Genomic DNA, 24,694 nt, shown 5'->3' on the forward strand with positions numbered 1-24,694 from the left:
TTACTATTGGTTTTTGCAAGTTATATTTTGGTTCTAGGGATATTGTAAGAAATATTTATTATGTAAAAAGTCAATTGTTAGGCCTAATTTCTCTGATATAAAGGAAATTACAAAAGTTAGTCAACACCAAGAATTCAACAACGTACTCAGGACTTGAACTCGAAACACCCACGCTACAGGGCAAATGCTAGACCACTCACTCTACTGCTGGTTGATAGATTCGATAGAATACATAGAATTCTATAAAAATGTGTTGAGAAAATATCCACGATAACAATTGATAGCAATTAATTTAACTATTTTATTTGCATCATTTAATCTTAGACCCTTAGTGAAAATATACGCTGTTTGCACTTCATATATGTACATTTATGACAAAATCCTGAGGACTAGGCTTGGCGGAACCTTCTGATGATACACTTGTTTCCGACAGATGGACTTCTCTGAAACACCGCTCAAGAAAGTCTGACAGTTGGCCTGGTACCGAACAGGTTAGTTTGGTTGGATAAATTACCATGGTTACTTAGCGGAGATTCTCTTAAGTCAGGTTAATGGAACGCAACTCTAGCTGGAAGTAGCAAGGCTAAGCGAATAAGCCCGGCTTTGCCTTTAGCTTGGTTGATGGAAAACCCCTCTGGATCGGTCAAGGACATGTGGCGCACTTCCAGCCTAAACAACCCTGAGCGTCAACATCCGAACGGTCTTTATCGTGTTCTGGGGACATCTGGTGGTCACTGGGGGTCACTGCAGTGGAAACTAATTACAGTAATACTCAACGTTTAACTGGATCGGATTTGAATTAAAGTCACAATGTCGCATTTCAACTTGCTTGTGGCTCAAAATGTCTGGGATATACAGTGGGGCAAAAAAGTATTTATTCAGCCACCAATTGTGCAAGTTCTCCCACTTAAAAAGACGAGAGAGGCCTGTAATTTTCATCATAGGTAAACCTCAGCTATGAGAGACAAAATGAAAAAAAAAATCCAGAAAATCACATTGTCTGATTTTTTAAGAATTTATTTGCAAATTATGGTGGAAAATAAGTATTTGGTCACCTACAAACCAGCAAGATTTCTGGCTGTCACAGATTTGTAACTTCTTCTTTAAGAGGCTCCTCTGTTCTCCACTCGTTACCTGTATTAATGGCACCTGTTTGAACTCCTTATCAGTATAAAAGACACCTGTCCACAACCTCAAACAGTCACACTCCAAACTCCACTATGGCCAAGACCTAAGAGCTGTCAAAGGACACCAGAAACACAATTGTAGACCTGCACCAGGCTGGGAAGTCTGAATCTGCAATAGGTAAGCAGCTTGGTGTGAAGAAATCAGCTGTGGGAGCAATTATTAGGAAATGGAATACATACAAGACCACTGATAATCTCCCTCGATCTGGGGCTCCACGCAAGATCTCACCCTGTGGGGTCAAAATGATCACAAGAACGGTAAACAAAAATCCCAGACGTGTCCCCCTGCTAAAGCCAGTGCATGTCCGGGCCCGTTTGAAGTTTGCTAGAGAGCATTTGGATGATCCAGAACAGGATTGGGAGAATGTCATATGGTCAGATGAAACCAAAGTAGAACCTTTTGGTAAAAACTCAACTCGTCGTGTTTGGAGGAGAAAGAATGCTGAGTTGCATCCAAAGAACACCATACCTACAGTGAAGCATGGGGGTGGAAACATCATGCTTTGGGGCTGTTTTTCTGCCAAGGGACCAGGACGTCTGATCCGTGTGACGGAAAGAATGAATGGGGCCATGTATCGTGAGATTTTGAGTGAAAACCTCCTTCCATCAGCAAGGGCACTGAAGATGAAACGTGGCTGGGTCTTTCAGCATGACAATGACCCCAAACACACCGCCCGGGCAACGAAGGAGTGGCTTCGTAAGAAGCATTTCAAGGTCCTGGAGTGGCCTAGCCAGTCTCCAGATCTCAACCCCATAGAATATCTTTGGAGGGAGTTGAAAGTCCGTGTTGCCCAGCGAAGGCCCAAAAACATCACTGCTCTAGAGGAGATCTGCATGGAGGAATGGGCCAAAATACCAGCAGCAGTGTGTGAAAACCTTGTAAAGACTTACAGAAAACGTTTGACCTCTGTCATTGCCAACAAAGGGCATGTAACAAAGTATTGACATGACCTTTTGTCATTGACCAAATACTTATTTTCCACCATCATTTGCAAATAAATTCTTTAAAAATCAGACAATGTGATTTTCTAGATTTTTTTTTTTCATTTTGTCTCTCATAGCTGAGGTTTACCTATGATGAAAATTACAGGCCTCTCTCATCTTTTTAAGTGGGAGAACTTGCACAATTGGTGGCTGACTAAATACTTTTTTGCCCCACTGTATCTACATTCAATCACAATCTATAACTGACACACCAGAAATGCAGAATATACTAGCTCACTGACCCTGCTGCTGTCTGTTCTCCCTATCCCCCCGTCTTCTCTACTTCTGCTGTACTTCTGCTCTCTCTCTCTCTCTCGCTCTATTGCTCTCTCTCTTGCTTCCTCAAGTACTTGCCCTTTCAACAGTTGTGTGTGTGTGTGTCTCTATATTTAGAGGTGGTTAGGCAGTTGAAGGTCTTCTTCTGAGGCTCTCTGTTGGTTGCGTCCTAAGATGGCGTCCTCAGCTGTCTGGTGAAGACGAGGTGTTGCTCGCGTGTAGGCGCTCACACGGCCGGGGTAGGTATCACATCCTCACACAGGATGTGGTGTGGGTGGAACAGGAAGCCACACACAAAAGTAATCCATGCACAGTAATACACATTACAAAGCAACTGCAAAGGCAATGCACGGCAGAGGAGTAACGGCATGAAACTGAAACACTGAACTAAAACAAGTAAACTGAAACGATTGAACTGAAATTAATTTAACAAAACTGGATTAAACAACACAAAATTAAACAGAAACAATTAAACAATCAAATTCAACCAAAATAATTAAACAAAGTGAATTAAACTGAACAGAATTAATATGAATGGATTAAATGGGACGGAAATCAACTGGACAGAATTCAGCTGATAGAATGAGCCTGAACGTGATTCCACTCAAAGAAAGAAACCGAGCAGAACCAGCTGAGACCACAACCAGCAGAGAGCAGAACCAGCAGAGAGCAGAACCAGCAAAGAGCAAAACCAGAGAGCAGAACCAGCAGAGAGCAGAACCAGAGAGCAGAACCAGCAGAGAGCAGAACCAGCTGAGTGCAGAACTAGCAGAGAGTAGAACCAGCAGAGAGCAGAACCAGCTGAGAGCAGAACCATCTGAGAGCAGAACCAGCTGAGAGCAGAACCAGTAGAGAGCAGAACCAGCTGAGAGCAGAACCAGCAGAGAGCAGAACCAGCAGAGAGCAGAACCAGCAGAGAGCAGAACCATCTGAGAGCAGAACCAGCTGAGAGCAGAACCAGTAGAGAGGAGAACCAGCTGAGAGCAGAACCAGCAGAGAGAAGAACCAGCTGAGAGCAGAACCAGCAGAGAGCAGATCCAGTGTGGAGGGTCAACCTACCGCTGGTGGAAGAGACCCCCAAGACCAGACCCCCCAGACCAGACCCCCCAGACCAGACCCCCCAGACCAGACCCCCCAGACCAGACCCCCCAGACCAGACCCCCCAGACCAGACCCTCACAGCTTGTTCCTCACAGAGAGAAAACTAACTTGAGCTCTCTTCTGCTTCCTCCTACTCACTCGCTGTCTCACTCTCCTGCTGTCTCACTCTCTCGCTGTCTCACTCTCTCACTCTCTCGCTGTCTCACTGTCTCTCTGTCTCTTTCTGCGTCTTTGCGTCTCTCAACTTGTATAGCCCTTAATGTCTCTCTCTCTCTCTCTCTCTCTCTCTCTCTCTCTCTCTCTCTCTCTCTCTCAATTCAATTCAATTCAATTCAATTCAAAAAAGCTTTATTGGCATGACTATTGGTAGTCCAAACAGTGTTGCCAAAGCATTACAAATATTACGATAATAACAATATGGAACGTCAGAACAATATGTACATATATCAACCTGTAACAATATAACATAACATACAGATATACATATGTACATATGTAAAAATATATATATATATATATATATAAAAAAATAATAATAATAATAATAAAAAAAATAATAATAATAATAATATTAAAAAAAAAAAAAAAAAGAGAAAGAAAAAAAATAAAAAAAAAAAAAAATGAAAAAAAAATGAAAAAAAATAAAAAATAAAAAAAAAAAAACTTTTTTTTTTAATTAATGAAAAGCTACATAAAACGCATTATAGGTCACTAATAATCATTAATCAATCAAACAGTGAGGCCTGGTGTAGAATGTCATCCTCTCATGTTGTGGCAAGCTGAAATAAATTGTGCTGCGAGGACGGAGCTTTCTTTTCTCTCTCCCATTAATATTTGTAGTTGGTCTACATGGGAGTTTATAAAATGAGGGTGTTTTTGGCCGAATTTGCTAAAGTATATTTCGCGGATATTTTTGAATTTGGGGCAGTGTAGGAGGAAGTGCTGCTCGGTCTCTACAGCAGCTTCTTCACACTGCTGGCACAGCCGCTCCTCTTGGGGCAGCCATGACTTCTTATGGCGGCCTGTTTCTATGGCCAGGCAGTGAGCGCTCAGTCTGTACTTTGTTAGCAACACTCTATGTCTAACATCAGTCACTGTGGTCAGGTAGGGGGCCACAGTGTACTGTCTATTTAGGGCCAGATAACACTGCATTTTGCTCTGTGTGTGTGTTTTAGTGTTCCAATGGGTGAGGTAGGTTTGTTTCTGATGTTTTATAATTTGGTTGAGTCTAATTGATATATTCTCCGACTGGTCCTGAGGCAGAGCAGAGGGGGAACCTGTCTGTGGACAGAGCCTCAGGACCAGCTGAGGTGCTCTCTCTCTCTCTCTCTCTCTCTCTCTCTCTCTCTCTCTCTCTCTCTCTCTCTCTCTCTCTCTCTAAACCCGTGACCCGCGCTGAGAGGGGAGGCTCTTCTGGGTTTTTTTCACTGCGAGTCAAACCGTTCAGCTCACTTCCTCAGAACAGCCTGCTGCAGCGAGGAGCCTTACTTTCACTCTCTTTCACCTGATTAACTTGTTTTATGAACACCTTAACCTCCTTTTCTTTCCTTACATTTATACTTTTACAACTTTATACCGTATGGACGCAATGTAATCCCGGAGTAGATACGATAAGGTAAGGTAGACTGACAGTTTACTAGCGTTTATATTGTCTTTAGGTTACTGGTATATAATAATCAACCAGTTTACTAGCGTTTATATTGTCTTTAGGTTACTGGTATATAATAATCAACCAGTTTACTAGCGTTTATATTGTCTTTAGGTTATGTGTATGATAATGAACAACCAGCTTACTACCGTTAATATTGTCTTTAGGTTACTGGTATATAATATTGATCTCATATTGGTATATGTCTCCGTGTATCGCTTATCAATTAAAGACAGAGTTTACTGTAGAGAATACAACGATAGTTCATGTTTCACTGCTTTTCTGAGCCGTGTGGTAAATTGAACACTGCGTTCAATATTCAAGTGATTCGTTTGCCTTGATGCTACTCCGAATTAAAAGAAGGACGTGATAGAAGTCCTTTCAATGTGCTGATGTTTAAAAAAGTTCAATATTTGTGCGGATTGACTATCGATGTGTTGAGCTTCACCAGTTGATTTATATGGGATCTGTGGTTCAGTAAAGTGACAGAATTCAGACTTTGTTCCAGTGGAGAAATTATTCTAACGTTCTTTACTTTTAATTGTACCGCAATTGTACCGTCTATTGTATATCTTTTTTGTGTTAAGCACAGTTACAGTCTCCAAGGTGTTTAATTATTAATCTGTCATCTGCTGTACACATCTGTACTGTAGTGAGGGCAGTGTGGTTATGTTGTGGGGTTCATATTGATGGTCTATGACGTCCATAATGCTTTAGTGTGACCCAGTCACAATGATCTTCTCTCTCAATAAACAGCTAAAGTTCAAAAGGCAAATGAGGTTATGGATGAGTTGTGTTTGTGTCCAGGTCTCCAGTCTACTATGGATGAGGAGAGAGAGGAGGGGGGTTCTACCTCTAAGACCACTCTGTCTGGGGAACATGGCCGCCGGAGCAAAGCTAAGAGGTAAGAAGAGGATCTCTCTGTCTGTGACTGTTGTCCATCTCAGAGCTCAGCAGTGACACATCATGACTCCAGCATTAGTCTGAGTTAAAGCTATGTGTGTGTGTGTGTGTGTGTGTGTGTGTGTGTGTGTGTGTGTGTGTGTGTGTGTGTGTGTGTGTATGTGTGTGTGTTGAAGCCCAGAGCAGCAGCAGAGAGCAGACTCCCCTGGACCCAGCTGTGTCTCCATGAAGAGTGACTGCTCTATGGCACTTCCTGTTGGGTTTAAAGATGGAAATCAGTCTATTGAGAAGAGGTGAGGATTCATCATATATTATAAAGGTACAGCTTCTATCAAACGTCCATAAATTCTGGTTCTTGTTTTTCTCGAAGAGTCCAGCAGGAGAGATCAGACACTTGTTATCAGATTTTACTGGCACTGATGTTTCCAAGGCAGGAAGAATTAAAGTATGTTTGTGTGTGTGTGTGTGTGTGTGTGTGTTGAAGCCCAGAGCAGCAGCAGAGAGCAGACTCCCCTGGATCCAGCTCCAGCTGTGACTCCTTTGAGAATGCAGATTCTATGGAACATCCTGATAACTTTAAAGATGGAAACCAGTCTATTGAGAGGAGGTGAGGATTTATCAGAGATCATAAAGACACAGCTTCTATCAAACGTCCATAAATCCTGGTTCTTGTTTTTCTAGAAGAGTCCAGCAGCAGAGAGCAGACTCCCCTGGACCCAGCTGTGTCTCCATGAAGAGTGACCACTCTATGGATATACCATTGGACTTTGAAGATGGACGCCCCTCCAGAGAGGAGAGGTAGGGGGTTCAAACAGACGATGAAAATAGACCAGTTGGTTGTTATCAGACTCTACTGATACTGATGTCTACAAGTCTGGGGCAATATAATTGTGTGTGTGTGTGTGTGTGTGCGTGTGTGTGTTTCCCACAGACACCTGGAGAAGTCAAAGGTTACCAGTGCTCAGTCTCTACAGCAGCATCAAACAGAGCTGATCAAGGTGTGTAAATGTCCACCAAGACGTTTGACTTCAGCTCTCCATGGACATTAGAAAGCATCTCTTGTCCAGCGGGACGTGGATCCAGGACAGATGCTTCTGATGTCCTCAGTTAGTTCAGAGTAAAGTTCTCCTTGATGTTTGTTCTGTTCCAGAGGGCTGAGGAGAACGCACACGCTTTTCTAGACAAGGAGCTGAAGAAGCTCTGGAGGGATCTCTTCTCAGATTACCCACAATGCTCAGAGGGTCAGAGAGTGGAGGAGGAGGTGGATGGTAAGAAGGAGGAGCAGAGGAGGCGCGCCATAGAGGGAGTGGTGGACATCACAAAGCTCTGCCTGATGGAGATGAACCAGGAGGAACTGGCTGAGGCACTGTGGGGCGGTAAGAGGCTCTTATCTTGAAAACAGAGAAGAAATACACATTTTGATGAGCAGTAGGAGATTATTATTTGTTCTGTTCAGACTAAATGACATAATGTGAGACTTATACATTTCATCCTTCCATGTGGAGACAATCTTTCCTCTTTGGGGTTAAATGGTTTGATCCAATATGTAGGGTTGTTGTGGGGTATCAGGTTAAATGGTTTGATCCGGATATGTAGGGTAATGGTGGGGGTCTCAGGTTAAAGAATGTTAAACATCATCATTACCAGCACCAAATCCCCCGACCACATCACCCCCATTCTCGTCCAACTACACTGGCTCAGTGTCCAACACCGGATTGACCTTAAAACCCTTCTGCTCACCGACAAAGCCCTCCACAACGTGGCCCCCACTTATCTCCCCGACCTCCTCCAGGAGGACAGGCCCTGCCGCTCCCTTCGTCATCCTCAGCTGGTCTTCACCGTCCCGACCTCCCGCCTCAGCACCGTGGGTGCTAGGGCTCTCAGCACCGTGGGTGCTAGGCCTCTCAGCACCGTGGGTGCTAGGGCTCTGAGCTGAACTAAAAGAGACCCCTGACAACATTGAAATCCCTCCTCAAACACATGTTGTCCCACTGGCCTGCTCGCTGTAATGACCCCCTACCGTGGGTTCGCCTCGTATCCCCGTTGTGCTGCTGTTCTTACCCCCTCCTACCTGGGTCTCCTCACTGCTGTTCTTACCCCCTCCTACCTGGGTTTCCTCACTGTTCTTACCCCCTCCTACCTGGGTCTCCTCACTGTTCTTACCCCCTCCTACCTGGGTCTCCTCACTGTTCTTACCCCCTCCTACCTGGGTCTCCTCACTGTTCTTACCCCCTCCTACCTGGGTCTCTTCACTGTTCTTACCCCCTCCTACCTGGGTCTCCTCACTGTTCTTACCCCCTCCTACCTGGGTCTCCTCACTGTTCTTACCCCCTCCTATCTGGGTCTCCTCACTGTTCTTACCCCCTCCTACCTGGGTCTCTTCACTGTTCTTACCCCCTCCTATCTGGGTCTCCTCACTGTTCTTACCCCCTCCTATCTGGGTCTCCTCACTGTTCTTACCCCCTCCTACCTGGGTCTCCTCACTGTTCTTACCCCCTCCTACCTGGGTCTCCTCACTGTTCTTACCCCCTCCTACCTGGGTCTCCTCACTGTTCTTACCCCCTCCTATCTGGGTCTCCTCACTGTTCTTACCCCCTCCTACCTGGGTCTCCTCACTGTTCTTACCCCCTCCTACCTGGGTCTCCTCACTGTTCTTACCCCCTCCTACCTGGGTCTCCTCACTGTTCTTACCCCCTCCTACCTGGGTCTCCTCACTGTTCTTGTCCCCTCCTACCTGGGTCTCCTCACTGTTCTTACCCCCTCCTACCTGGGTCTCCTCACTGTTCTTACCCCCTCCTACCTGGGTCTCCTCACTGTTCTTACCCCCTCCTACCTGGGTCTCCTCACTGTTCTTGTCCCCTCCTACCTGGGTCTCCTCACTGTTCTTACCCCCTCCTACCTGGGTCTCCTCACTGTTCTTACCCCCTCCTACCTGGGTCTCCTCACTGTTCTTACCCCCTCCTACCTGGGTCTCCTCACTGTTCTTACCCCCTCCTACCTGAGTCTCCTCACTGCTGTTCTTACCCCCTCCTACCTGGGTCTCCTCACTGTTCTTACCCCCTCCTACCTGGGTCTCCTCACTGTTCTTACCCCCTCCTACCTGGGTCTCCTCACTGTTCTTACCCCCTCCTACCTGGGTCTCCTCACTGTTCTTACCCCCTCCTACCTGGGTCTCCTCACTGTTCTTACCCCCTCCTACCTGGGTCTCCTCACTGTTCTTACCCCCTCCTACCTGGGTCTCCTCACTGTTCTTACCCCCTCCTACCTGGGTCTTATGTCTTGTTTTGATCATGCTGTTGGCGATGCAGCTCTCCTCTTGCTGTTTTTGACCCTAGATTGTTTTATGAGTTGTAAGGCGACCTTGGGTGTCATGAAAGGTGCCTTGAAATGAAATGTTATTCAATGTAATTATTATTATTATTATTATTATTAATAATATTAAACGTAAGCTGCAGATCAACAGCAGAATAACTCTGTGGAAGAGATGTATCACTATCTTGTTATATTAGCATTTCATTTTACACCATTTTACTATCATTATTATTATCATTAGTCCAATCATATTGCTGTGGAAAAACCGAAAAGTCCTTAACAATTTGAATCTGCAACATCCAGTCTTTGTCACAACCAGCTTTTCTGACCAAGTTATGAAGCCACTAAATATCATGAAATTGAAATATTCAACAGGAAATATTGACATGTTCCCACTGATACCACCATCCACTAACTGATGTTTACTGTTTTTTTCTCATTTAGGACTTGCTGCTGTCGAGTGCCAACATAAAATCAAGTCTCATTTGTTGAAGAAGTTCTGTTGTGTGTCTGAGGGAATCGCTCAAGCAGGTGATTCAACACCTCTGAATGACTTCTACACAGAGATCTTCATCACAGAGAGAGGCAGTGGAGAGGTCAACAAGGAACATGAGGTCAGACTGATTGAAACCGCTTCCAGGAAACCAGCCAAGGAAGAAACACCAATCAAATGTGAAGACATGTTTAAACCCTTACCTGGAAAAGATAAACCAATCAGGACAATAATGACAACTGGAGTGGCCGGTGTTGGTAAAACCATCTTAACACACAAGTTCATTCTGGACTGGGCTGAAGGCAAAACCAACCAGGACATACACTTCACATTTCTCCTCACTTTCAGAGAGCTGAATTTACTGAAAGGGAAAGAGTTTAGCTTGGTGGAACTTCTTCATCACTTCTTCATTGAGACCAAAGAAGCAGGAATCTGCAGATTCGACCGGTTCCAAGTTGTCTTCATCTTGGATGGTCTAGATGAGTGTCGACATCCTCTGAACTTCCAGAACAACAAGATATGGAATGATGTCACAAAGTCCACCTCGGTGGACGTGCTGCTGACAAACCTCATCAGGGGCGACCTGCTTCCCTCCGCTCGCATTTGGATAACCACACGCCCTGCGGCAGCCAATCAGATCCCTGCTGAGTGTGTTGACATGGTGACAGAGGTCAGAGGGTTCACCGACCAACAGAAGGAGGAGTACTTCAGGAGGAAATTCAAAGATGAGACACTGGCCAGCGCAATCATCTCCCACGTCAAGAAATCACGAAGCCTCCACATCATGTGTCACATCCCAGTCTTCTGTTGGGTCACTGCTTCAGTTCTGGAGGACATCTTCAAAAACTCCCAGATCGAAGAGACGCCCAAGACCGTGACTCAGATGTACAGCCACTTCCTGAGGGTTCAGTCCATACAGGGGGACAGGAAGTATCGTTATTTATCTGAAACAGATCCACACTGGACTTCACAGAGCAGGGGGATCATTTTTTCTCTGGGAAAACTGGCTTTTAACCAGCTGGAGAAAGGGAACCTGATCTTCTACGAGGCAGACCTGGTAGAGTGTAAAGAATACTTTGAAGAAGCCTCAGTATACTCAGGAATGATCACCCAGATCTTTAAAAAGGAGTGTGGGCTGTACCAGGACAAGGTGTTCTGCTTTGTCCATCTGAGCATCCAGGAGTTTCTGGCTGCCCTTTATGTCTTTTGGTCCTTCATCCATAATGGTGTCAATCTGCTCTCAGAAGAACCACCAACCTCCAGGAAAGATGAACTCCTCCTCTACCAGAGTGCTGTGGACAAGGCCTTACAGAGTGAGAATGGACACCTGGACTTGTTCCTCCGCTTCCTCCTGGGCCTCTCTCTGGAGACCAATCAGAATGTCCTACGAAGTCTGCTGGGACAGAAAAAAAGATCAGTGACCACTCAGATTAAAACAGGTCTGCTGCGACTGACAGGAAGTAGCTCACAGACCAATAAGGAAACAGTGTCTTACATCAAGGAGAAGATAAAAGGAGATCTATCTCCAGAGAGAAGCATCAATCTGTTCCACTGTCTGAATGAGCTGAACGACTGTTCTCTAGTGAAGGAGATCCAACAGTACCTGACATCAGGAAGTCTCTCCGGAAAATCTCTCTCCCCTGCTCAGTGGTCAGCTCTGGTCTTCATCCTACTGACATCAGAAGAGGAGCTGGAAGGGTTTGACCTGAAAAAATACTCTGCTTCAGAAGATGGTCTTCTCAGGCTGCTGCCAGTGGTCAAAGCCTCCAAAACATCTCTGTAGGTTCACTAATAACATGTATTACAATACACACTGCACAATATGAATACAACTGGAATATAAGGTTAAAATATTATGAAAAAGATCTCTGTAGGTTCATATCAACATGTATTACTATTCTACTCATAACAGAATGAACATACTAGTAATAATAATATACAAAACATCTCTGTAGGTGTCCTTTTAACGTGTAATGTATTACAGTACACATAAGAGAATATTCAGAACAATAAAATATAGAGGGAGTTTTCATCAAATTATTTAGTGTTTTTTGGTAAACTAATAACATTCCTTCATTATTGAATAACTTAAAGATGTATGTTATTTTGATCACAGTTCCTAACCTGTTCTCTTTATTTTGCGTGAAGGCTGAAGGGCTGTGATCTGTCAGAGAGATGCTGTGAAGCTCTGGCCTCAGTTCTCAGCTCCAACTCCTCTAGTCTGAGAGAGCTGGACCTGAGTACCAATGATCTGAAGGATTCAGGAGTGAAGCTGCTCTCTGCTGGACTGGAGAGTCCACACTGTACACTGGAAACTCTCAGGTCAGTTTTACCCAATGGTCAAACAGTTAGACCACAAGGTTCAATATCAGAAGACATTTAACAGATTTACATCCATAAAAGTGCGCACATAAAGGGAAGCAGCACGCAACTGACACCCCCAAGCCCCCACAAAAGGTACGGCCACACTGAACGCGTGACGCGCGTTAGAGGCGTAGAAAATCTGCATCTTGCAAAGGGAACCAACCGAAAATACCGCTGGAACCGGCCGTCATCCAGGCGGAGTTCCTGGAGGAGGTGGTGAAACTCACCCAGCTGTGAGCGCCTACGGAGGATGTCATGCACCCAAACACAATGGCGTTTGGGTTTCCTACTCTCCTCGAACTCCCACAACAAATACAGCGCAGCGATGGTGGTGATCTCAGCCATGTTTGTGGAGCAAAAGAAAAGTAGCGGGGGACAATCAGTTTTGGGCGGGCTCATCTAGCTTCTTAAGCGTGTTAGGCGTGTTGAACCATTTTGTGAAACACAATGATGAAGCAGCAGGTTAGGCCTAATCCTACGCACGTAACGCGTTCAGTGTGGCCGTACCTTTAGTTCTCGTGCTAGCAAAGTGTTTTCCTGAACGGTGTGATTTTTATTCTAACGCAATATACATAATATTGGAATAAAACTTCTAATTATATACAAAACATTGCTTTAGATTAACTGATAACATCACAATACATAATATACATAATACTGCACAAAAAGCAATATCAATAAACAAAATGACATTTCAAACGCTGCAAAACAAGTATCTTATTGTTTTACATTTTACACCCAATTTGAATAACCACAATTTCTTCATTATGTAATAAGTTGAAGATTTAAGTTATTTTAATCACAGTTCCTAACCTGTTCTCTTTATTTTGCGTGAAGGCTGAAGGGCTGTGATCTGTCAGAGAGATGCTGTGAAGCTCTGGCCTCAGTTCTCAGCTCCAACTCCTCTAGTCTGAGAGAGCTGGACCTGAGTACCAATGATCTGAAGGATTCAGGAGTGAAGCTGCTCTCTGCTGGACTGGGGAGTCCACACTGTACACTGGAAACTCTCTGGTCAGTTTTACCCAATGGTCAAACAGTAACACCACAAGGTTTAATACCAGAAGACATTTAACAGATTTACATCCATAAAAGTGCGCACGTATAGTGAAGCAGCACGCAACTGACACCCCCAAGTGCACAAATAATGTCTTAGTTCTCGTGCTCGCAAATTGTTTTCTTGGTCGCTATGATGTTTATTCTCCTCACAACACAATATACATAATATTGGAATAAAACTTCTAATTACATACAAAATATCGCTTTAGATTAACTGATAACATGTATTAGAATACAATGCATAATATACATAATATTGCAACTAAAAGTAATAATATACAAAAAGACTTTTCAAACACTGCAAAACAACTATCTTATTGTTATGCATTTTACACCTACTTTGAATAACCACAATTTCTTCATTATGTAATAAGTTGGAGATGTAAGTTATTTTTATCACAGTTCCTAACCTGTCCTCTTTATTTTCTGTAAAGGCTGAAGGGCTGTGATCTGTCAGAGAGATGCTGTGAAGCTCTGGCCTCAGTTCTCAGCACCAACTCCTCTAGTCTGAGAGAGCTGGACCTGAGTACCAATGATCTGCAGGATTCAGGAGTGAAGCTGCTCTCTGCTGGACTGGGGAGTCCACACTGTACACTGGAAACTCTCAGGTCAGTTTTACCCAATGGTCAAACAGTTACACCACAAGGTTCAATATCAGAAGACATTTAACAGATTTACTTCCATTAAAGTACGGCCACACTGAACGCGTTACGCACGTTAGAGGCGTAGAAACTCCGCATTTTTGCATAGGGAACCATTGGTTTAGGCGCGTAGATGCATAACACGCGCTAAAGCAGCGTGTTAGACGCGTTTTACGCACCTAAATAACGCACCCAACACACCTACGCGCCCAACGCACCTACGTGCGGAGTTCAATAGTTTGAACTGTTTCGCTCCTACGCGTGACACTTAGCCGCGATAGCCAATCAGCGTTGAGCTTGACCCGACGTCACTGGCAGAGAGACGGAGGACAGGCGCTCCGCAGCTGATATGGAGCGCCTGTAGTTGGTGTCCTGACGGGAGATCTTGGCACCGACCCGGGCTAGCAGGTCATCGAACATGGCCCCAGGCAACCGAAAATACCGCTGGAACCGGCCGTCATCCAGGCGGAGTTCTTGGAGGAGGTGGTGAAACTCACCCAGCTGTGAGCGCCTACGGAGGATGTCATGCACCCAAACACGACGGCGTTTGGGTTTCCTACTCTCCTCGAACTCCCACAACAAATACATTGCAGCGATGGTGGTGATCTCAGCCATGTTTGTGGAGCAAAAGAAAAGTAGCGGGGGACAATCAGTTTTGGGCGGGCTCATCTAGCTTCTTAAGCGTGTTAGGTCCGTTGAACCATTTTTGTGAAACACAGTGATGAAGCGGCAGTTTAGGCCTAATCCTACGCACGTAACGCGTTCAGTGTGGCCGTACCTTTAGTTCTCGTGCTCGCAAAGTGTTTTCCTGAACGCTGTGATGTTTATTCTAGCGCAATATACATAATATTGGAATAAAACTTCTAATTATATACAAAACATTGCTTTAGATTAACTGATAACATCACAATACATAATATACATAATACTGCAAGAAAAAGTAATATCAATAAACAAAATGACATTTCAAACGCTGCAAAACAAGTATCTTATTGTTTTACATTTTACACCCAATTTGAATAACCACAATTTCTTCATTATGTAATAAGTTGAAGATGTAAGTTATTTTAATCACAGTTCCTAACCTGTCCTCTTTATTTTGTGTGAAGGCTGAAGGGCTGTGATCTGTCAGAGAGATGCTGTGAAGCTCTGGCCTCAGTTCTCAGCTCCAACTCCTCTAGTCTGAGAGAGCTGGACCTGAGTACCAATGATCTGCAGGATTCAGGAGTGAAGCTGCTCTCTGCTGGACTGGGGAGTCCACACTGTACACTGGAAACTCTCAGGTCAGTTTTCAGCCTCTTCAAGCTGTGTCTTGGGGTTGTTTAATATGTAAGTCTGGCCCGCTGATGTGAGGGTTAGGGGTTGACCTGTTAACTACTAGTATGTTATGTATGTTATATGTTATGTAACTTTGGTCAGCAGATGTGAGGGTTAGGGGTTGACCTGTTAACTACTAGTATGTTATGTTTGTTATATGTTATGTAACTCTGGTCAGCTAATGTGAGCTGAGGAGCTGTCATTATTGTAGACATGGGGATGAGGCTTTAGCCGTGCTGTGATCTGAATACAATGTACACCTCACCATAGAACACCACTGGCCGTGGTAAAGTGAATCATATTGAACATTAAAGATAGACTTTATTAACTTCACATTAGTTTGGTGTAGTGCCGCTCATGTCCGATGCATTTCTGTTGCTCTTTTGCCTGCTGACAAAAATCTCCCTAGTTCTACACAATGTTAGAACCTGTGAAGAAACGGTCTCAGCGTACCAAACACAGCAGACTTCTCCTGACTCTAACCGAACAATATCTCATTGAGTTGTAGCTATTGAGAAAGGAGCATTTGTTTATGATCCTGTTTCACATCCAAGTGAAGGAAGTTCTGATGTCTGTGATGATGTCATCTCCCCACTTCCTCTTCCTGTTCTCTTTGTCCTCCAAATGGAATGAATACACTTTATAAATGTGGTTACTTTAGTATGAACTGCTCTCAACCAGAATAAATATAATAAAGTTTGTGTGTGTGTGTGTGTGTGTGTGTGTGTGTGTGTGTGTGTGTGTGTGTGTGTGTGCGTGTGTGTGTGTAGCTTGTCTGGCTGCCTGGTCACACAGGAAGGCTGTGCTTCTCTGGCCTCAGCTCTGAGCTCCAACCCCTCCCATCTGAGAGAGCTGGACCTGAGCTACAATCACCCAGGAGACTCTGGAGCTGCACTGCTCTCTGCTGGACTGGAGGATCCACGCTGGAGACTGGACACTCTCAGGTATGGAGAGGACAGCTCACCACTCAGGGACAAAGTCTCCTACGAGGATTCAAGCCGCTGCTAGATGAAGTGGTTTGAAGAGGCAGCTGTCACTCATGTTGTGTAGAACGTGATGAGACGGCAGATGATGAAGGTGAATGTTTCAACATGCTGCTCTCACTTTGTTTCCCCCCCAGTGTGGAGCACGGTGGAGTGTGGAGGCTGAAAACAGCTCTAAAGAAGTGTAAGTGTCTCTTTAGTTTATGTATATATATTTATGTATACATTTATACATATATACCTACCTACCTACCTACCTACCTACCTACCTACCTACCTACCTACCTACCTACATACATACTGATGTGTTCTTTTTGGAAATGGTTTGCAGAGTAAGGATCGCTTGTATCTCATTTTATTTGGTAAAGGTTTGGACTAGTCTCTATGAAGCAAAAGGAGGGGAATTGTATAGGCACGCGTGAAGATGCACTTAGTAGGGCATCTGAAGGATGCATTACCTGGAGCGTTCTGCCCCCTGGGCTATGTGTTGGGACTTTAATACTGGGCAGGCGTGGACTCAGTTATGTGCTCTGATTGGCTAAGCATGGTGCTGAACTCCCGCCTCCTGGATACCCGTATGTGTTCTCTATGCTGATCTCTTGCGGCTATGTGCGGGAGTTACTCTTGTTTTTGTGGCCTTGAGCGTCTGGGTCTCTCCAACATCTTGACCGTATCTCTAGAATTGACACATGATGAATGGCTTCCTGTATGAGCTGGACGCCTCCCTAGGCTCAGGATCCCTCCCTAAGAATAGAGAGAAGCCTCTTTAATTTGCAAGGACATATGTGGCCTGCTAGAATTATGACACAATACATAGGATACATAAATGCATAGCATACATACAAGTTTTGACAGTTAATTTCCAGCCTGTCTGTATGTATGATGATAAAGATACGAATCCTAGCCAAGTGCCCCCAGTGATGTGTATATGTATGTGTAGGTGAGCAGGTGTATGTCTGAGTACATGTCTATAATAAATGAACCAGTTCTATGGTTCATCAGTCCATCTCCAGCCTGTATGTGAGCTCAGCTCCTTCAGTCTGTTCTTTACACAGGTGTCCCTTTGGAGGTTGAGTGCCATGTATGTGTATTGGGAAATTCAAAAGTGGAATATCTTGGAAGATATTACAAATATCGTTTACATATTTCATGGGTGTAATACGCTCATTATACCGAACATTTTGATGTATGATATGTTAATGTGAAGTAAATATTGAGGGGGTAAATGCACTTCAAACATTTGTCCTCATTTCAATGTTTTGATTGTGACAGCCACTCACACACACACGGGATTTCCAATCAACAACAAAGTCTGAAAGAGAATAAAAAGAAGAAGAGCGCAGGAGAACAGTACTAGTGATGATGATGATGATGAGGATGAAGAATGGTTCAGCAGCTCATCATGTCTGGTTCTCCCTCAGATGCCTGTGAACTCACCCTGGACCCCAACACGGCCCACAGACTCCTCTCTCTGTCTGAGGACAACAGGAAGGTGACGCTGGTTGGAGAGGACCAGTCGTATCCGGATCACCCAGAGAGATTTGACTCCTGGCTCCAGGTGTTGGGTAGAGAGGCTCTGACTGGCCGCTGTTACTGGGAGGTAGAGTGGGAAGGACATGTGGAGGTAGGAGTGACATACAGAGGAATCACAAGGAGAGGATGGGGTGGTGACAGCATGCTTGGAGGGAACAACAAGTCCTGGAGTCTTTATTGTTATGATGATCGTTACTCTGCCTGGTACAACGGTACAATAACAGACCTCCCTCCCCCCCCCGCTGGCTCCACCAGAGTAGGAGTGTATCTGGACCGGCCTGCTGGCTCTCTGTCCTTCTACAGAGTGTCCCCAGGTGGAGGAGGGTCCTCAGACACACTGACACACATCCACACCTTCTGCTCCTCCTTCACCCAGGAGGACCTCCTCCCTGGGGTCTGGGTAGGGGGTGGGCGGGGGTCCTCAGCGTCTCTGTGTCGGTTGTAGAAAAGAAAAATGTGCGCCCGTACAGACACACACAAACACACATACACACACACACATACACACACACAAACACATACACACACACACACACACACGCACACGCACACACATACATACACACACACACACACACACACACACACACACTCTAGTTAGAGGATGAGAGACTCTCTCTCTCTCTCTCCCTCCCTCTTTTCTTTCTCTCTCACTGTGTGTCTGTGTGTGTGTGTGTCTCTCTCTTTCTCTTTCTCTTTCTCTCTCTCTCTCTCTCTCTCTCTGTCTCTCTCTCTCTCTCCCTCTCTCTCTCTCTCTTCTGGAAAGTATAGCATGATAAACCATGAAAAGACTTTTAAGATCTCCCATGGTTAGATAACCGCGTATATTATTTGAAATATATATAAAATACCTATTGATGGTAAATGTTTGTATATTTTCAGACTTCACCAGTTTTGGTCTCAAGGGCTCTGATATCATTTTTGTCATAGTCCTGATTTAAAGCAGATTTTATATTTTATTAATAATAAGCAAGAGGTCTGTGGGATAATGTTGCACGTTGTAAATTACATAAGACTAAATCTTGATTTTTTAGATTTTTCGTGTTCTGTTGAGAACCAAGCGGCCGCAGAACATGTTCAGTTATTAAAGATGTGTCCACACCTGTTGATGATTTGTAAAGTCTGCTGCTTCTATTGTTTTACTAACCATAGACTGTAACATCTTTGTCGATGTCAGGTGACGAACACGCGGCTTTATATCGTAGACTTATTTTACGCCGCATGAACGTCAGCTTCTCACGCTATAAATCTAGAAAATTAACAATTAACTTCTCCCTCGAAATGGTGTCCATCACGGGTCACTGTCTGAACAGTGTCTCATCCCTCCACCACTAAAGCAACTCTCTGTTTCCTTTGTCAGACTCTTTGAGTAAGTCCTTGTGTTTTTTGTGTACATGTAACAGACTATTTTTCTATAAAGGGAGATTAGCACCCCCTATCGCCTATTGACAATTACTTGAGGTAGGATGTTCCTCCCTCAGCCTCCATTGACTAATTTCCCCGAAAGTCACATAATCCTGATTTACAACCTCATTTAAAGCAGATTTTATATTTTATTAATAATAACCAAGAGGTCTATGGGATAATGTTGCATGTTGTAAATTACTGTAAACCGAATCTTGATTTTTTTGTGTTCTGATGGGAACCAAACGTCCGCTGAACATGTTGTTTTAGTCCTTGCATTTATTCTGTACATGAAAGGGACTATTTTTCTGTTGTATTTGTTAATGAAGCATAATTGCAATAAACAACTCGGTGGATCCGACTGAATGTTCTCGTGTGTTCAGCCGATGATTTCTCGTTTTTTAGTGAATAATGCTTCCATAAGAGCCTTAAGATAAATAATATATTAATTAGGGCTGTCAAATTAACGCAGATTAATCATGCTTCTATAGTGCCCTTTGAGTGCCCGGTGCGTCATTTGCGTTGAAACAAAATGGAGGCAGACGAGAAGACGCTGCTCAGCCCCGTGCACGGAAAGTTCAAGTTTAAACTCCCAGACGGAACTGTAGATAGGAACACCCTTATCTGCTATCTCTGTAGTAAGGAATTTTCCTATCACCGGAGTTCATCAACCCTTAAATATCACCTCAACGCAAAACGTTTGGTAGCAAGCTGGCAGGTACGAGCTGCCACCGCCCCTGAAGCTGACGCTAGCAGCCAGCCTCGTCAAGCCACACTCGACTGAGATGCATTGAATCCTGAGTGAGATGGAAATGTTATTCATTTGATCTTAATATCCACCGTATGTTAATGAAAGACACTCATCTGCCATAATTTACTTGAATTAAATCATTTTTTGAAATACTTACTTGGAAAAATGTTCCAAGTAACTATGCCATGAATTTAGATTAATTAATCACAGAGCCTGTAATTAATTAGATTTTGTTTTTTGATAGCTTGACAGACCTAATATTAATTATAAATTATAAATAAAACCACAAATGTTTTTCCTCCCTGGGTTTTGGTTGGGGGGGTTCTCAGTGTCTGTGTGTCGTTTGTCAAAAGAAACCACAGACAGACGGAAGGACACACTCTGTCTCTCTTTCTCTCTCCCCGTCTCCCTCTCACTCCCCCCCCCCCCCGTCTCCCGTGTGTGGGTGTGTTCGGTGTGTGTGTGTGTGTGTGTGTGTTTGTCCGTGTGTGTTCGGCGTGTGTGTGTGTGTGATCGGCGTGTGTGTGTGTGTGTGTGTGTGTGTGTGTTCGGTGTGTGTGTGTGCGTGTGTGTTCGGCTTGTGTGTGTGTGTGTGTGTGTGTTTGGTGTGTGTGTGTGTGTGTGCATGTGTGTTCAGCGTGTGTGTGTGTGTGTGTCTATTTAAGTTCAACACAGGTGGGGGGGGTCTCACCCTTCTCAGCGGGGGTGTGGAGGACTTCGCCCTGGCCCCGCCTCTGCCCGGACCCTCAGGGTGAAGGCCCCCAGACAGCTGGGGACGGGTCCCATGTCCCAGCGCCGCTCCCCTGTGTGGTTCCACACCGTCTGGAAGTCCTCCAGGCCCCTAGGGGGCGACAGCACAGTACAGGGACTTCAGCTTCGATAGAAAAATGTAATCTATATATATATTTGGTATATATATATATTACAATAGCAACATAACTATGTTGCTCAAATGTAATATTACATTGGAGGAACAAAGTGTAGTCTTGTGGTGGACTCTATAGACATAATTCACCATACTGTGTTATTGACATGTTTTCGTTCTGTGTTATAGGGACGCTGTCTCTTTAAGATCAAGTGACTTGTGTGTTGATATGACGATCGGCGCAATGTTTGAATTGAACAGTTTTTTATTTATGACAAAATGAACGACCTGCCGTTGCTTGTCGACGTGTGAAATTGTCTCTTCACTTCTTTTATCGCAATTTCTACAGTCTATAGACAGAACGTCTTACCTGGGAGAGTTTGTGGACGGCGACGCCGTTAAAACAGAAGGAAGGGGGGAGGGGGGATATCAATCTCACAAGACATTACGGGATGCGGGATCGATCTTGCGCTTGTCTTTCAACGCGCCCGTGTGTGCATGCGTGTGTGCATGTGTGTGTGTGTATGCGGTGTGTATATATGTGTGCTCCCCCCGACCCACCCCCAACCCGTTAAACCCACTTATCCCCACCCCCAACGTGTCAAAGCCACTTATCCCTCCAAGGTAATACGTCTTCCCTGGAGGCTGCACCTTAAACTTCCCTTAAAGTCCCTTCTCTTTGCCTTATTTTCTTCCCTGGAAGGTGTCCCTTAAATCCCCCTGAACCCGGACGTCTGCCCTGGAAGGTGCACCTTAAAAGTCCCTTAAAGCCCCTGATCCATCGCGGACCCCTCCCTCAGGAGTCGGTAGGTAGACGTGACGACGGAGGGTCCGTCGGAGGGCGGAGTCAGCAGCACTTCCAGCGCTGTGGTCGTCCTTGGCGACGCCCTCCCCCCACCCAGCAGGTGTAGTTCCCGCCCTCGGACCGCTGGACCCGGTGCCCCACCAGGGCGCCGTTGCCTAGCAACTCGTACTTCCCCGGGACGGGGGTCACGACCCGGAGGGTGGGGGAGATCCAGGAGACCCTCGTGTGACCCATGATGCTACTGATGGTAATGAACAGTATGGTTACGGTGGAGAGGACTTCATGGCGTTGGACCTGAAGACCCTGACCTGGGTCGCTCCAGTACGTCAGGCTGTCACCACCAAACTGTAGTACTGTGTTGAAGTACTGTGTTGATTGGCCGAAGAAGGACCTGAGCTATGGGAAGAGCACTCTGCAGAGAACAGGTAGAGTCACATGACCTGCTGGCTATGACAGACTCATGTCTGGTGGATGAACTGATACACTACAGGAACAGACTGTACACCTGTCTCTCTCCCCCCTCCCCCCTCTCTCTCTCTCTCTCTCCAGAGCGTCCGCGGGTGTCTCTGTGAGCCCCTCCTCCCCAGTGGTGTGCCATGCTACAGGCTTCTTCCCTGACAGGGTGGTGGTGTTCTGGAGGAGAGACGGCCAGGAGCTCCAGGAGCAGGTGGACCCCGGGGAGGTCCTCCCCAACCACGACGGGACCTTCCAGGTCAGCGTGGACCTCAACCTCACGGCCGTCCCACAGGAGGACTGGGGAGGTACGAGTGTGTGGTCCAGCTGAAAGGCATCAAGGACATCTCCACCCCCCTGGACCCCGCCCTCATCAGGACCAACGGGGGTAAGACTGGTGTTGGAGGGGATGGAGGTGGGGAACACATGTCTCACCACCTCCACCTGACCTCGTCACATCCAATGCCAGGTCTGCTACGATACTGCTGAAGCTACTGGGTGAACACACAGCTCTCAGGAGTAGCTCACTGCAGTAGAACACGGAGGATTGTGGGTAAATGAGTTCTATGAATAGGGCTAGGCTCAGATCAGTCCCTGAGTGACCCTGAGCTCCAGAACAGATTTTAGAGGAATAGCTACACTGACGTTGTGTTAGTCGTGTGTGTAGCATCACGTGACCGTAGACATGTGTTTCAATGATGGAGGGATGGATGGGGGAGGGTCTCTGTCCAACATTTATTCCTACACACCTGATTTTATTTTCTTGATTTACCTTCAAGACAAGAGTCACATTTACATTTAGGGCATTTAGCAGACGCTTTTATCCAAAGCGACTTACAATAAGTGCATTTGTTACAATAAGTACATTTGTCATAAGAAGTGAAACAATATATCGCTGTCGGTACAGTAAAGACGTTCATAGAGCCAAGTGCAAGTATTACAATCGCTAGGCTAACCCATTCCCCGTGTAAAGCAGCGATAGCAGCTACTGTAGATGCTACACAATTAAGTACCTTGAATAAGTGCAATGTACAAGTGCCAGGACGTACAACATTCAATGGTGGCTGTGCATTGGTTTCTATGCAGAGTCGAGATGAACTCTGAACAGGTGAGTTTTGAGTCTTTTGCGGAAGCTGGTGAGCGACTCTGCGGTCCTGACATCGGTAGGGAGCTCGTTCCACCACTGAGGTCCCAAAACAGAGAAAAGTTGTGACTTTGCTGATCGACCTTTGCTTGCTCTTAGCGATGGCGGTACCAGACGTCCAGCTGAGGTAGTTGAGCGGAGGGATCCAGCTGGGGTGTGTGGCTTTACTAATGCTTGGAGGTAGGCAGGGGCAGTTCCATCGACTGCCTTGTATGCCAGTACCATCATCTTGAATCTGATGCGAGCAATTACAGGGAGCCAGTGGAGGTCTCGGAAGAGGGGGGTTACATGTGAGAACTTTGGTAGGTTGAACACGAGGCGCGCTGCCGCATTCTGGATGCGCTGCAAGGGTTTAATCGCAGAGGCAGGGAGTCCAGCCAGGAGCGAGTTGCAGTAGTCGAGGCGGGAGATGACCAGTGATTGGACTAGAAGCTGAGCTGCTTCCCTTGTGAGGAAGGGCCGGATCCTGCGGATGTTGTAAAGTGCAAATCTGCAGGACCGGGCCACCGCAGTGATGTTTGCGGTGCAGCACAACTGATTGTCCAACACTACACCAAGGTTTTTGGCAGTTGGAGAAGGAGATACAGTGATGTTCTCAACAGTGACCAGTAAGTCCATGTGTGGGCAATCTTTCCCTGGTATTAGGAGGAGCTCAGTCTTGTTGAGGTTAAGCCTCAGGTGATGGGCAGTTGTCCAGGTGCTGACTTCTGCCAGCCATTCAGATATGCGTGTTGCAATCAGGGCTTTGTCAGATGAGGGAAAGGAGAGAAATAGCTGAGTGTCGTCAGCATAGCAGTGATAGGAAAAGCCGTGGGATGTAATTACAGAGCCCAGAGATCTGGTGTAGAGGGAGAACAGAAGAGGCCCCAGTACCGAGCCTTGAGGGACACCTGTATCAATGTGGTGGCATGGTTAGATGTTATAATTCTGTTGACCTCGTCTGAGGTGAGAGGGATGAATTGGGTAAAGACAGAGGTGGGGGTCGGGGGAGGGAGGATGGTGGCAGTGATAAAAGAGGAGCTAATGTCCTTTACTTTCTGGGTAAAGTAGGTAACAAAGTCATCAGCAGTGAGGCAGGAAGGAGGAGGAGGGGAGGGAGGGTTGAGGAGGGAAGAGAACAAGGAAAACAGTTTCCTGGGGTTTGAGGCGGAGGAGTTAATTTTGGTCCGGTAGAAGGCAGATTTGGCTGTTGATACAGTGGAGGTGAAACCTGAGAGAAGAAGGAGATAGTGAGATAGATCATTAGGACAGTCTGATTTCTTCCATTTCCTCTCAGCTGCCCGCAACTCTGCTCTATGGGTCCGCAGAGATTCAGACAGCCAAGGAGGGGGGGGTGAAGGGGTAGCGGGTCGGACTTGCACCCGGTCGTCTGGGGTTCAATCCCCACGCAATTAGTAGTTTAGGAAGGATTACTGGAGAAATCAATCACTGCCTACTAGGGTTGTGCCGATGGACGGTGTCATCTTCCGTCGTGA

At 45.6% G+C, this 24,694-nt stretch overlaps 1 protein-coding gene across 13 annotated transcripts in view; it reads left to right on the forward strand.

The window, feature by feature from the left end:
- LOC307084948 (uncharacterized protein) overlaps positions 1-24,694 on the forward strand; it is a 140,591-nt gene that overhangs the window by 69,041 nt on the left and 46,856 nt on the right. For 8 of the 13 annotated variants that reach the window (XM_079749488.1, XM_079749498.1, XM_079749493.1 and 5 more), the window contains 3 exons: positions 13,758-13,931; positions 15,074-15,247; positions 16,052-16,225. In XM_079749488.1, coding sequence (XP_079605614.1) covers positions 13,758-13,931; positions 15,074-15,247; positions 16,052-16,225 — 522 coding nt within the window. Of the gene's footprint in view, positions 1-4,993; positions 5,163-6,002; positions 6,100-6,274; positions 6,392-6,582; positions 6,706-6,779; positions 6,897-7,029; positions 7,097-7,248; positions 7,475-9,854; positions 11,683-12,051; positions 12,226-13,104; positions 13,279-13,757; positions 13,932-15,073; positions 15,248-16,051; positions 16,226-16,401; positions 16,449-17,685; positions 19,572-24,694 lie in introns of those variants that run through there. The other 5 variants (XM_079749500.1, XM_079749490.1, XM_079749491.1 and 2 more) reach the window with 5 other exon arrangements.

This window comes from Pollachius pollachius (assembly GCF_949987615.1).
Source record: "Pollachius pollachius genome assembly, chromosome: 13".
NCBI lineage: Eukaryota > Metazoa > Chordata > Actinopteri > Gadiformes > Gadidae > Pollachius > Pollachius pollachius.